Source organism: Limanda limanda, chromosome 18, assembly GCF_963576545.1.
Source record: "Limanda limanda chromosome 18, fLimLim1.1, whole genome shotgun sequence".
NCBI classification, from domain to species: domain Eukaryota; kingdom Metazoa; phylum Chordata; class Actinopteri; order Pleuronectiformes; family Pleuronectidae; genus Limanda; species Limanda limanda.
Window position 1 is genome coordinate 4898710 of NC_083653.1, and position 14757 is coordinate 4913466.

Here is a 14757-nt window from a genome sequence, read left to right on the forward strand (position 1 = left end):
AGAAATGAAACATGTACTTCTCTCAGGGTACTAAGTACTATGGGAGTATTAGTGGGGTGAAGAAAAACTATTTCTAATCGTCTTCGTCTCCAAAAACTACACAAACAAGCACTAATTTAGAACTCAAACAATAACTTATATGATTGTAAATTGAGCACAGTCATATTTTAAAGCAATAACGCCAAACATACACTGGTTGTAGCTTATTTGTTGTTTTTCTTCGTCTTCTTTGATATCAAACTAAAAATGTTGAGTTTATGATTCTTAGTCAACACAACAAGCAATTCTTTTGTATCCTGACACTTATGAATATCTATTTTTAATAAGCAGAACACAGGTAGTATCCACACATCACACATCAGCTGAAACTACTTCCCAGGTTTTCTTTTGATTTGACCTGGGACGTAATAAAAAAGTTTGATTTTCTTGTCTTCTGGGTGTTTCGTCACCTGTTGGCCTCAAGTTTGAATTTGCATACTTGTGTTTATGAATTATAATCAGCAATTTCATCGGTAAGGAATGTGACTGTCAGTTGCAACCCTGCATTATTAAAAATGGATATATACTAATATATCTGTGCAGAGATAACAGGCAAACATATTCACCCTATTGACCAATTGTGTTGCAACAGATTTCAAGATAAATAGAAGAATAATCATTATTTACATCTACAGTTTATGACTTTACTTTCATTATATTTATATGTAAAGAACTTTTAACTTCTTGCAACAACTCATAAAATTGACTTAAACATTCGACAACAATGTAAATAAAAATAAAAACTTTTAGTATTTTGTGTCTGCGACATATAAATAACAAACATCGGGAGAAAGGTGTATCTTAATTCATCCACTTACTCGTGTCTGTCTCCTCCCTCTGTTCTGCTGCAGGTCACTGATCTGCTGCACTTCAGCTTCACTCAGGTGACAGAAGACGACTGCCCGTCCATAAAGTGACGGACAGGAGCGTCAGCCAATCTCTGGATTCCCTGGACATTTGAACTGTTCCTACTGGCTGATGGGATGACCATCACTTCCAGTAATCTATTGAAGACTGACAGGTATCGAGGGGAGCCGGTAAACAGACAGACGGGAGGCTCAATGAGGATTTGGACTTATTGTTGTAATCTTATTGACAGATAAGTCTAATAAACACAGAATGGGCAGGAGTGTAAGTCCTCTATTTAATAAAACATGTAGTAGTTTAGTACAATGATCCTGTTAAAATACCAGTCATTGGTTAAACTTTGCATGTCTTATATAATTACTTCCTTCATATAAGTAAAGATTACTCTGTAATTATGCTCAATTACAAGTAAAAAGTCCTGTATTCAAACTCTTCCAGAAGAAAATATTGAATTTAAAGTAATATTTGCCTAAAATATCAATTGTACGAGTTCTTTTTATTGTATTATGACGCAGAAAGGCTGTTATACATGTTGTAATGTTGTCTTATTGCTACAAATTGATTCATGTGTAAGCAGCATGTTGTGTTATTTACTTTACATGGTGTAGTTTAATCTATAGTAACAAAAATTATATACTATAAATGCTGTATGTAAAATCCTAATAACATATACAGGTTGTGGACGGACAAGGACAATATGTCAACTTCCAGGAGGAACATATAAATATATATATATTAGGGCTGGGCAACGATTAAAAGTTTTAATTGCGATTAATCACATGATTTCCCTGATTAATCACGATTAATCGCATTTGTATACGCAAAATCCAATAATGAATTAAAAAGTAGTGTATAGCGCAATTTTATTTTCAATGTTCTGCTATATGAACGAAAGTGCCATAACATTTGTTGTACAAACACTTTTAACATCAGCATTTAATACAGTAGCAGTTAAATAAAATATTCAGTGGAAATCTCAACTTAACAATGTTATCAAAGCAAGCTTTAAACAAAATTAAAGCTCAATGCCACTGCCAGGGCATTAATGTTATCCTCTTCGTTATGAAAAATGTATACTCCTCCCTGCGTCTAACGTAGTCTGCCGAAGCCTCGCTCCACTTGTTGTTTCGTTGAGTGATTTGCTGATATCAACTGTGTGTTTTGCATTTAGGTGATATTTTAGACTGGAAGTACTCCAGTGATAAGAAAATTCACGTTGGCAGTGGCTAGAAATTACTTTGATTCTGTCGACTCCGCCGTCTGGAAGAACTTTAAACTTTAAAACTCAAGTGATGAGTTAAAATGAGTTAACTTGCCCAGCCCTAATATATATACATATATATATATATATATATATAAAAGTATAGTACAAATACCTCTTGAGTAATTTGTTTGAGTTAATGTTCTTATTGTTACAACGTGAAGAAACACTTGTGCTCCCTGAGAGTTAAGGTTGTGAGGTCTGTGCAATTCCTCACCTGGGTTGTGTGAGTCACATCTGCCCCTGCAGCCGCACAACGACTACACAAAGTGTGATTCAGGTCAGCCGTGCACCATGCTGAGCCGCACGCTGGTCAGTGTGTGCACTCAGCTGATCTCACCTGCCGGCCAGCTGTCTGCGATGGATTACAGACGTTTAAAGAAATCAAACAGCTGCCAGTGTCACCAGAGCCACAACGGCGGCATCTTCACAAACAGGAAAAGGCTGCTACTGAAGAAAGGACTGAAGCCTTAGTAGAATAAGCTGCATTAATGAATCCGCTCTTGGACGGTAGTTTCATTTTAAAAGGTCAAATCAAGTAGAAACATGAATAAGCTGATATTATTGAGGCACATAATCAGTTGTTCAATAGGCCTGATGTGTGCATTTCAATCCATTTTCACTGGGTTGCATTGAAAACTCACTTTCCCACCACTAGATGTCATCGTTGTCCTTGGCAGCTCTGTCGTCTGCCTCCTGATCAGTGAGTGAGACCACATGGGGTGAAACATAATGAACATCTGACCAGTTCCAGCCCCTGTCACCTGTAGGAGCTGTAATTAGAGGGATAGCTACAATTAAACTGTGAGGGTTTTAATGGTCTTTGACAATATATAAAGTCAGGAGCAACTTTTTTTCCAGCCGTGCCACAAAGTTTACACGATTTTGTGAATGTACTGAATAATCTGCACAACCGTATGTGATGATTTAACAGGTTAAGTGTGAATTAACTATTTTACATACAGATTTAGATCATGAAATCATAAGATAATGGGATTTGACTGTAGAAACTATATTCTCCCCACAAAACTTGCCCGTAATATAATGTATAACTCACTAAAATCCTTAAAAATCGTGCAAATGTTTAAAATGAACGTACGTATAGTACTCAGTACTCACTACAATAGAAGTACTTTAAAATAAACAAGTTATTAAACAAGTAAATGGGCAGGATAAGTACTTCATTGTTACTTAGAAACAACATGAGCTCTTTAGTCACAGGCGAAAGTGATAAAGCTGATTCCTGTGAACAGTGGGTGAGGTGGGACTTCTTAACTTTAGGCTACATTGATTTTAAAAAGTGGTGGTAGATTAAAATCTGAGCATCATCATCATCATCATCATCATCATCATCATCATCATCATCATCATCATCATCATCATCATCATCATCATCATCATCATCATCATCATCATCATCTTCTTCATCCTGAGTGACAGCCATCATCACCACCACCACCAGCACCGGGAGATTCTGATGCACCTGCTCCATCCGTGCGCTGCTCCGCATTGCTGCTGTGGGTCCCTGGGAGGAGGAGGAGGAGGAGGAGGAGGAGGAGGAGGAGGAGGAGGAGTGGATGAAGGGGTAGGTAGGTGGGAGAGGGAGTGCAGGAGGAGAGGGAGGAGGAGGAGGAGGAGGGGGTCTCGCCGGGCTGCCCTATATGGCTGTGGATGAGCTCCATGCTAATATCGTCCTGAGAGGCAGAGCATTGCGTGTCCGCCGGCAGTCAGTGGAGGCTTCCAGAGAGTGAGCAGGCTCCTTCGCAGCCATGGCTGAGGGCGGAGAAGGAGAAGATGAGATCCAGTTCTTGAGAACTGTAAGTAAGGAGATGGTGGTCGGTGTGTGTGTGTGTGTGTGTGTGTGTGAGAGAGAGAGATGTGTGTGCGTGCGTTCGTGTGCCAATTTACGCGTAATGGAAGCAGCGTCGTGAATCCAATCATCCAAGTTGGATCAAGGTGGAAGTTGTGTGTTTTTTGGTTGTGTGTTTGCGCTCCTGCATGAGTGTGGAGGTGTTGGGAAGTTGCCGCAGGTTTGCACCGTTACACCACCTGTCGACAGGACTCCTGATAGGGGGCGGGGTGGGGGGGGGGGGTTGCTCAATGAGACTGTCTGCAGGTGCAAAGGGGCAGAAATGACCTTTTACACTCTGGAGCCATTTCACAACACATACCCTCCTCCTCTCTCACTTTCCTCTATACCTTTTATTTCCCACATCTCATCCATGAACATTTGATTTTCTTCCCACTTTGCTATTTTTATTTATTTCTTGACGTTTCCCCCCTGGATTCATTCTTTCTCCTTCTCCTTTGGGGAGGACAGGAGTTTTGAATAAGTTGTCCTCTCTTACGCAGGCCTCTCCTCTGCGATGACTATTTTAGTTTTTGTTTGACGCAGATTGCTGATACGGTGTCTCTGTGGTTATGCACAGCAGTTATGCTTGTAAATGATATGACAAGCGTGTATGTTGGTGTGCGGTGGGAATATCTGTCACTTTATTCTGGTGGATCCTTCTGGCTCAGGTGTATGCATGAGGAGCAGTGAGACTCAGTGATGACTCAGACAGAAAGCTCACCAGGGAGTTACCTGTCTGGTTTCATGTCACGGGGCCACTTGTCGATTAGACTTGACATTTGACGGCGAATTGATTTAAACTCTAAATGCTAAAACTGTCTGTCTAATTGGCTTCAGTCCTGTCGAAGACCCCTGGAGATCAGTGGGCGGCTTCGTCCAATCACCGCAGATTTAAACTTGTCTCCATGTCACAGCTGTTTGTGTTTGCTCGATGGAATCTGCTACCGGATGAAAAGAGGTTTCCTGTTACTGAAAAGAGCCAAATCACTGGTTTCGCCATTTACTTCTCTCTTACACCCTTTTGGATACAATGCTGCTGTGATTGAGGAATAATGATTTACCATATTTATCCTTTTTCATACAGCATGAGGATCTACGTGGAACTTGGTTTAGCTGTGTAATCCATCACAGTTGCTTTCTTTTTAATCAAAGTTGCATCGAGGCCATGACTTGTTCTAGACTCAAGCTGGAGCACACACCACCAGCATGGCTCAGCAGTGGCCTAACGAAACCACATTTAAATCTGCAAGCTCCAGATTTTTCTTTGGACCCAAACCAACTTGCACACACTCATAGATATCAGTCCCCTAATATAGTTTTTTATCGTGATCCATGAGCTATTCAATGGGAAATTGGTGAAATTTCAGAATGTTTAAAGTGACCAAAAACTCCTGGATACATTCACATTTACTGAAGTTATTTCTTGACCCATTTCTTATCATTTTCACCAAGTTGGGTGGAAACCACTTGGGTAGTATTTGTGTAATTTAGCTGAAAACCCAAACAGACAGGGGTGATTCCATAACCTTTGTGCTGGAGGTAATGAAGTCAATAAACCTAAGAGTGCTTAAAACTTTAATAACACATGGAAATGAATGGAAACAAGTAGGCTGCCTGGAACTGTAGAAAAATATACTAGGCGAAGGGGTACTCCAGCAAATCATTATAACACTTCCATAAAGTTAGAGGGTTTGTGAGAAACACATTGGTCACAATCAAAGCAACAGAGGCCAACACTTGTTAACTTTTAAGATAAGATAATCCATTATTCGTCCCAATACAGGGACATTTTAGTCTCTTATGATTCACAACTTCAAAACCCTGACTCCTACATTTCTTGTGGTAAAGTCCCAGAGCTAGAGTAGAGCTGCTTCTCACGACGAGTGAAACCAAGGTTCAGTCGTATACATTTAGTGAACTGATGCAACGTGGAGCTAAAATGTCAAAACATGCTGTCACGGTCCTTCTTCGTAACATTGAATTCAGTGCAGCTCTCCTTTGCTTTGGTTTCCCTGTCGACGTCCAGCCTACGTCGCCTCTCTCAGCCTTCAGATGTTGACATATACAGTGTTGTTAATCCATATGTAAAACCCTCCGAGGCGTCTCGGGTGGCTGCTGCCGGCGGTGGCAGGCGGGACCCTGTACTTAACAGCTCCTACTATTTGAGATGCCAGCGATATGCTGACCCACGCCTCTCAGATTCTACTGTCACATTGGCATCCTGGTTATCTGATGACAACAGCGATTTGGGATGGAAGGGTGGGAGGAGGTGGTGGTGGTGGTGGTGAGTGGGGGGGGCTTTCCCCTGAGATGCACAGGGCCTTGTTATCAAACCTCAGTGGTGAGAGAGACGCGCTTTCACGGGAAGCCTTAAAATACGGGTGCTAATTGAAAAACACAATGTTATAAGGGTTGAACATTATGGAGGAAGCCTGCGTCCAGATCACGTGTCTCTTCACCAGGACGGAGTCAAAGCCGTTGAGTTGATTTTGTCAGCGATTGCTTTTCTTGTTATGTTTGAGGACATGTTTGAGTATTTGAAAGGGAGCTAGTAGTTAAAGGTCAATTCTCAGCTGGTGTGGGATTTAAAGGGACTCTTACCTTTGTTGCATTGAGAATTACAGCACATTCAAATCATCCCGACTTCCTCCAATGCCCCACCCCCTCGTTCCCATCCGCGGTGTTTTTTTGAAGAAACTTTATTTACAAGCAGACTTACAATACTGCCTCCGCGCACGCACGTGAGTTTTTGTTTACCAAAGCAATGGATTCGGTAAGTTATATACATTTACATTCACATGCCTTGATGACGCGGGCCCGAATGCGCCACAAGAAGCAGACGGAAAACCTGCACGTCCATGCAGCAAACAGACAGGTCTGTCGGCCAATAAGGTCCTTCGGTCCGAAGAATTTTATTGGTTGAAGTTTTCACTAAATATTACGAGAGTGAAATAATTGTTTGTTTTAACTCCTGGTGGGTCTGTCTTGCATTTTAGAGTGTCATTACCTTATTAATACCAATTTAACCTTATCCACAAAAAGTGTAAAAATGCAACAAAGGTAAGAGTCCCTTTAAATGAGTCACAAATCGAATATGAGTTTCCTGTATTCCTAATCAAAACGACACTGGGATGACTATACGATACAATATCCCTGATGGGGGATTGTGATTGGGTTTCAGTGCAGACGCCGTTGATGTGTAATGTTGGGAAACCTGGCAGCGATGAGAGTTTATCTGTCAAAGAAAACGGCAACGAAAAACGTCCGAGAGGAGGAAAATGTTCCACCTCGATTTCAAGGTGAAGACATCAGACCTGTCTGTGACTTCAGAGTCCCACAGTGAAACTTCTCCTTTGTACCGAGATTTAACATTTATCATCAACTCTTTACTTCTACGTACAACTTATTTAAGTTCTTTACTCACTGATTCAGGATGACTCTTTCTTGGAAAGCTCATAAGTGTTGTGTATAGTCTGCAGAAGATTGGGCTTGTTTACGATCATTCTTTAGTCCAGTTGGAAACACTCACAAAATAGTGTTTTATATCTGAGCCAAGGAAATGCTGCTGGTTTTTATTTTTATTCAGTTTTGGTTTGTAGGCGCTGGAAATGTAAACAACATTGTTCTGGATGGAATTTATGCAGGAACACCAGACATATGCAATGTAATTTGCTCGGTTTGCAAACTGCAGTATTCTGGGAATTCCTAATTGCAGTGTCATTATATGATGATGTGCAGTCCCCTATATTATACGGTGCTGTTGCTAATTGTGTTGCTGTGTGAAATAATGATGTTATGCTCCAACAAAGAAGAAATGTTACGTTCATTCTTATCTGAAATTACACTGGATTGTGTGGATGTAATTTGAAATTGAAGAACGTGATTGGGCTGAAAATGAAAGTTTCCTTAAAGGTAGTGTTGGTGGGTTGTTTCTGAAATACTTCATCTCAGGCTATTAGTTGAAATGCTCTTCAAGAAGCGATAGCCATCAATACAGAAAGTCGTCTGCGGCCCTCACAGGACTGTGACAAACACGACCGGATGAAATGACCGACCTGCCAGCTTGTGCTCACCTTGACCCGAGTCTTCACCTGGAGAGACATTCACCGCTGAAGCAGAGACGCAGACCAGAAGTTAGCGAGCGAGTCACGGAAATAACGGCTTCTTGGAGTTTTCAGCTTTGACGAGTTGGCCGATGGAAGGGGATGTAGGGTGCATTGTATTTCCAGGATTACCAACCCCGGCTTTAAACCTATTCCCCTAAAAGCCAATGTCCAATCAGGGCTAGCTTAACTCGACACAGCAGGAGGGTTTGGAGAGTTCTTCACAACTCAAAACACATGAGCATAACTTCAGTATCGCTTATATGGCCAAACAAAGCCCTCATCTGAAAAGCCTTGGTCCAACAGGGTTATACTTTTTAAATATGTATAATACTGGTGCTTACTTGCTCTACCCTGCAAACAACACTGTTTTTGATATGTCAAAGTCTTGGATTATTAATTGGTGAAGATTGGTCAAGTATTTTTGTCTGGAACTGGCAACTTAAGTCTTTTAGCAATATGTAAAATCCATTGGAGAGTAAGTTTTTTAAGTATTGCATCATCCCACTAACGTTAGCTCAATTATCTAGCTAGGTAGCTGTAGCTAATAATAATAATAATAACTTATTCCCTCATAAGAAGACTTTTGAGTGGTCAAACTTCTCTATGTGAACGACACCTGAGCTGTGCGAGAACGAAAAGATCAGAAGCAACAGGCACGAAGTTGTGTTGGGTTAAACTAACGGTCCATATGTTGTTTTTAATCTTAGACTGTAGATTGTGTTTATACCTGACTATATATTAGTTATTAGTATATATTAGTTTGAACCACCATTGTCCAGGTGAGCCACTGTTGCACCTTTTAAAACCAGGTGCTCGACGCTTGCTTCCCTCCAGTAGCTCCTCGGGGCTTATTTGGAGTTTATGTTCTGGAAGCCTTCTGCATTCCAAGGCGAGGACTCTTGAGGTTTAAATTTAGCCTTTTTAAAGATGATGCTTCCACAGCACATACAGCCCTGCTCCCCCTGGCACTCGACCACGGGGGCAGAGCATGAATCCGGGCAACACAAGCCCAATGACTCTTTCAACCTAAACTGTATCCCTATAAACGTTTTTATAGGGATAGAGTAGCGTTTGGAAATCGCATGCTTGACACCACCAAGTTTTGTAGAGGATTTTGTGAAGCTTAGTATGTCAACGTAACGGACACTGTCAGTCAGACTGGAAGTGCTGCACTAAACGGACAAAGATTAAACGAGCAAGGTTTTTTTCATAGAGATTTAGGTGGTCAGTTACGGTTTGATGCTGAGTCATGGCCAATGGATATTTTGGGGGAAGCTGCAAAAGTTGCTTTATTGGATTAGGCCGTTATAAATATCATAGTCCTGGTTAGGATCTTAAATCATGTGCTGAGGGATGATGAGTGTAAGCTTATTGTTTGATTATTGTCGTGATAATGACAGGTTTGGTAAAGTTCCAAAAATTACATTGGCTAAATGTTTGGAGTCAAGTGTCAGTGTCCCTGATTTGATATTAACCGCAAAGATTTTTTCCTAGAGGAGTCGCTCACTTGTTTCTGCAGATGTCAGGTGATCGTCAGGAGGAAGAGTGTATTGAAATACGACACTTGGTGGAAAGCTGGTTCACTCCTACACTAATAACGCAGTGAGATAATAAGCTGTATTATCACTGTGCACAATCCTGTCTTCTGCAACATAACGTTCAATTATGCTGTAATAATATTTACTGCCAATCAAGTGCCAACGCAGAAAGGGCGACGTGGTTGCAAGATGAATCAACTGTGCAATGAAGGGGTTCATATCCCTTCATGGATTTGGAGCCAGAGTTGTTCACAGTAGTTACCTGAATTTAATGAGTATTAGTTGCTATTGTATGAGAAAAATAAAGATATTGCAAATGTCCATAGTTGCTGTTTTGGGCTTTTGACCATATTGCATTATATTCATCATTATATTCATTGATTGCACAAGTTTGTCTGGTGCAGGAAATAAAAGTCTTGTAGCCGTCCACGTTCCGGTTCACAAGGAAATGCAGCATCCGGCCCGCTCTCATTGGCTACTGCATCGAATCGTTTGGCCAATCAGCAGCGGCCTCACCATCTTCGGGACAGCTGAGTCAGCCTGAGCTTGTGCTATTAATCAGACTTTTAGTTTCTTTCTGGCCGAGCAATGAAGGATTTCTTCTCCACTGGGGCTTGAGAGTTCAACTTAAAAGTTTATTCTTGTCCTTGGAATTAACAAACAATCTCAAGTTCGTTTACGAGATGTTCTCGGCCCTTCCATCGCATAAGATGATCTCCAGTGACACTAAACTTACTGGTGATAATGTCCAGTGTGCATGATGAAATCCTGGTGGCTTTGCATGTCTCTGGCAGAGTTTTATATTTATATCACAGGTCTGAGGAGAGGAATCTGCTGGGGAAGTTAAACTCTGGGAGAATGATTCAAAACCAAATGGATTTTTTTCTGATTGTTGGACTATGAGCTCATGTATCTGAATGATACCGACTGTGTGCAGACAAGAATAATCAAAAGTAAGGAGCACCGCGGACTAGTCATTTCTCTGTGAGAGGAAAATCTATCCCAGCTCTGAGTCATCATCCCGGGGTCTTATATCACACTTGTTGATGCCCTTGCAAAGTTTCTCTCTTCAGTGAGAGAGAGAGAGAGAGAGAGAGAAGAGGTGCCCCCCCCTCAGCCTGATCTAAATGAAAGGGGAGGGATTTCCTCTGTATTGATTTGAGCAAGCTGTGACGGCAGCAGGGTTTGTCCGGTGACATTTAATATCACAATCTGGGCTTCAGTGCTTTTCATTCATAACTTGCATCCGAAGGGTTTGACTCTGTTCGGTTAAATCAGAGACAAATTCATCATCTGTGTTTGTGGGCTGACGGAACATGAATGAGAAGTTTTCATATATTTTCTGCAGCTTCTGCCTGTGGCGAGAAACGTCCGCATCCGGTGTTGTTTCACTTTCCAGAGAGAACGCCATCTTATCTCTGTGTCATTATACGTCTTCGACCTTGAACTGGCGTTTGAAAGCTTATGAAATACACATGAATTATGAACAGGAGTAGGAAAAGGCTCTTTCAGGCCGACACGGCGACAGTCTGGCCTCATGTTTGCATTATGTAAGTGTGCATTCCTAAAATACTGCTTATTAATATGGAAACACTTTTGTTTATCTGTTATGACTGTGAAGTATTTTGCCTTGACTCATACGACCTCTCACACAAATGTAAAGAACATGAATAACTTGACAAAGGATGAATTATACAATCAGAATAACTACATTTAGTGTCAGCAGGAGACATGATGCAGTGTATTGCTGTGTAGGTCCAGACACAGTTAGAAGTAGAATCTCAGCAGCAGCAGCAGCGTGAGTGGACTCTCAACCGGAAATAATTACATTCATTAATCAAAAAAAGGTGCAGACAGTGAGCCTCTCAGCCTTTTAAGTGTCCCTCAGGTCACCCTGGTTCATTTTCATTTAATGCCAACATGGCTCCGTTGGTTTCAGGCTCTCTGGTCATGTTTTTTGATTTATACATCCGGAGGATCGTTTGGTCACCGTCTGAAACTCCTCCCATATTTACCTGTTTACTTTATTTACGTATTCATCGTGGCCTCTGTTATAACAATGTCACCTGAGCTCTTTTGCTCCCTGGCCACCGATCAATATATTGTAACGATGGATCATAAGGATTTTTGGTAAATGATTAGTTAGAACTTTCCGAGGGGAGCAGCAGAGTCTGGTGATTATTCTCTGTTGGTTCATCACTTCAAGCGAAACTTTTCACGGTCATGTAGTTTTCACGATGTGATTCCATACGTAGTAAAACTTATAGCCTGAGATTATGTAGAGACCTTCGGTGAGCAAAGCATCAAAGTGACTTTACTAGAACACCTAGTAGTAATGGGCGAGGATCAAGCTCTCAATCACTTCCACAACCACAATCATGTTTTGGTTGAGTGACTGATCCCATTTAAATTATTTTCTGACAAGACTGGATTTAAGGATGTTTTACTTTAGGATAACACGACTCTATTTGTCATTCTGCTAATAACCCTGCTCATCTTTTAGTTTTTCAGTAAACCCACTGAAATCCTCGAAACACCGTTTTCTATTTGCTGCGAGCGGCTGCGTCTGACATCGTGTCGCCCGATGGATCCGTGAAACTATTGTCAGTCCTCGCCGAGGCAGGTTTATCTCGTCACAGGCTGCTGCTGATGTTGTTGCAAAACTCTGACATGCTCGTTGAATTGATCTTGTGTCAGGTCTTGAATTCTAAGGGAAAGTGCTTGATTTATCATACTGACGTCTTCTGAGGAGTTTTTGCAGCACGACAGCTGAAATCACAGGTGAGCATCAGAAGTGGACACGGTGGGATGGAGGGTGAGATAACTGTTGGCTCAGGTCAGGAGCTGAGAGGAGAGGAGAAGGTGTTTGTCTCCGATGAACGTCTTCACTTCACCTTTTTGATGCACTTCTCTTTCTGTCTGATTCTCTCTCTCTCTCTCTCTCTCTCTCTCTCTCTCTCTCTCTCTCTCTCTCTCTCACACACACACACACTCCTCTCTTCATACCCCACTACATCTTGCCTCTGTCTCATCAGACAGGATGATGGACATTAGAGCAGCTCCGGCTCCGTCTCCTGTCCAGAGGCGCTCAGAGCTTCTGCAGGAGGTGGACGCCTCGGCCTCGCATGCACGGAGACCTTTTATTATTTGAAGCCGCACTGAAGCAATATGCATGCAAACGAGGAGGCCTGGAAAATCCAATTTGTTACAGGAACACCATATAAATCCTGGAGTCTGTGATCCATGGCCGTGTACCGCAGGGCGAAACTTGCTTGACTGTGGAAATTGTATCTTATTTAATTTTTTCATATAGCGTTCAGGTGTGCATTGCATTATTCGTTTTGACCCATGATGTCGTCTCAGATATGCTCTCACAATTATATATGTTTATCACGTTTCTGCACAGAAAGTGAGTGTCATGTTGAAGGGATCTTAACTGGATAAATGTACAGATGAAAACAAAACCTTTGTTGAATATCAGGTGTAGTGACAGGAGAGTCTTTACTTGAGCAAGCGATTGAAACAGAATCTGTGGAGTTTTATTAAATACATCTAAATCTGAAAAAACTGAACTCGAATCGAATTTGGCCACGTCCAGGAAGTGAGAGAGTAAGAGCCGCCTGTCAACCCTCGAAGGAGAGAGAGCAAATAATGACAGCAAGGCCGGAACATTTAGCAAGTGCACTGAACACCATGCAGACACGCACTGCTGAAACAGATGGGCTGACGGCTGAGAGGGAGAAACACACTGATGTGGGTTTTCCATCCCTCTCGGAACAACATCCCTCCTCTGTGTTGTTCCATCGGAGCAGTAAAGTGCCTCGTTGGCATTCAGGGAAAACACACACTCGTGTTATTGTCTGTAACAAGGTGTTCGAGGGCAGTGTGCAGCGTGTTTGTTCCTATGCAATTTCAGTAAATGAATAATTGATTCGGATCAACATTCCCCTGCTGAGGCGGCTCCGTGTTCACTTCCCGGTGTGTTTCGGTTCTCTGGAGCTAAATGGCAGCGCTGATCTAAATCTCATTCATTTAAAAAGCCTCATTAATCAGTTATGATCCAAACGCTATTGAGTGGCACTAACGGCTAATGCTGCTTAAACACCGACCGGAGCAGATAATGAAGTGTTATTGTGCAGGAGAGGGTTGTGAAGGTTTCAACTTTTGGAGTGAATGGACTTTTTCTCTCCATCTGCATGAGTTCTGCTCTCAGTCGCTGGTGGTTAACAAGTTTTTTTTCCACCATGAGTTCAAGTTTATGGCCAAATCGATCAATTATCAACCAATTCTGATAATTTTAGAGCTAAACTTTATAACGAGATTGACTACGCTGAAGAATGGAAGCTTCAGCCTCCACAAGCACTGATCTTTGGATCGGCTCACTCATGCTTTATAATGTCAAGCATAGAATAGCTGTTAATCCACTGCTTATTTAAGCAGCGGTTGCAGCTCAGTGTAAAGCCCAAGGTAACGTCTTTAACTGTCTCTGGTGTCACATTCAAGAGACTGAGAGCAGAGACAGCTCCTCAAAACAATCATCACCAAGATATTTGCAGTTAATCTACATATTCCTTAGTCACTGTGCGCATTGAAAAACATATTATTTATGAAGTAAACAAAGACGATACGAACTTCAAACTTTACTCCAAACTTTTCATGGAAGTCATTAGACTGTAATTACTGTTTGTTTCTGTCGCTAAACAATATGGATCAATGTGGCGTCGGCAGCTATGAAACCATCTAGTTAAACTTGTGTACTTAACATGAAGATTACACATGCGTCTAATAACAGGGTTTAGTTTGACAGGTATATTTGTACATAAGTATATTATAGACTGTACTCACACGTTTTTATGGGTAATGCATCCTCACAGTTCTTACAGAATGTTTAAGCCTTACATCAATATATATATATTGGATTCATGTTTTATTGCTGTTGATGACAATGTTATTTTTTACCCAGCCAACAGCAAATCCTCCAAATGATTGTCGACAGAATAAAACGTAACATTAGAACCTATATTAACATACGATTTATTTATCTGAGTGTATGACCATAAAGCTCGAAGTCAAAATGCTTTCGAGTCAGTTTTT

At 41.4% G+C, this 14757-nt stretch overlaps 1 protein-coding gene across 1 annotated transcript in view; it reads left to right on the top strand.

Moving 5' to 3' along the window:
* Nucleotides 1–3936: 3936 nt before the first annotated feature.
* The window catches only part of LOC133024835 (ryanodine receptor 3-like), a 93419-nt gene continuing 82598 nt past the window's right edge, over nt 3937–14757 (top strand). The window contains exon 1 of the mRNA XM_061091999.1: nt 3937–3984. Coding sequence (XP_060947982.1) covers nt 3937–3984 — 48 coding nt within the window. The remainder of the gene's footprint in view (nt 3985–14757) is intronic.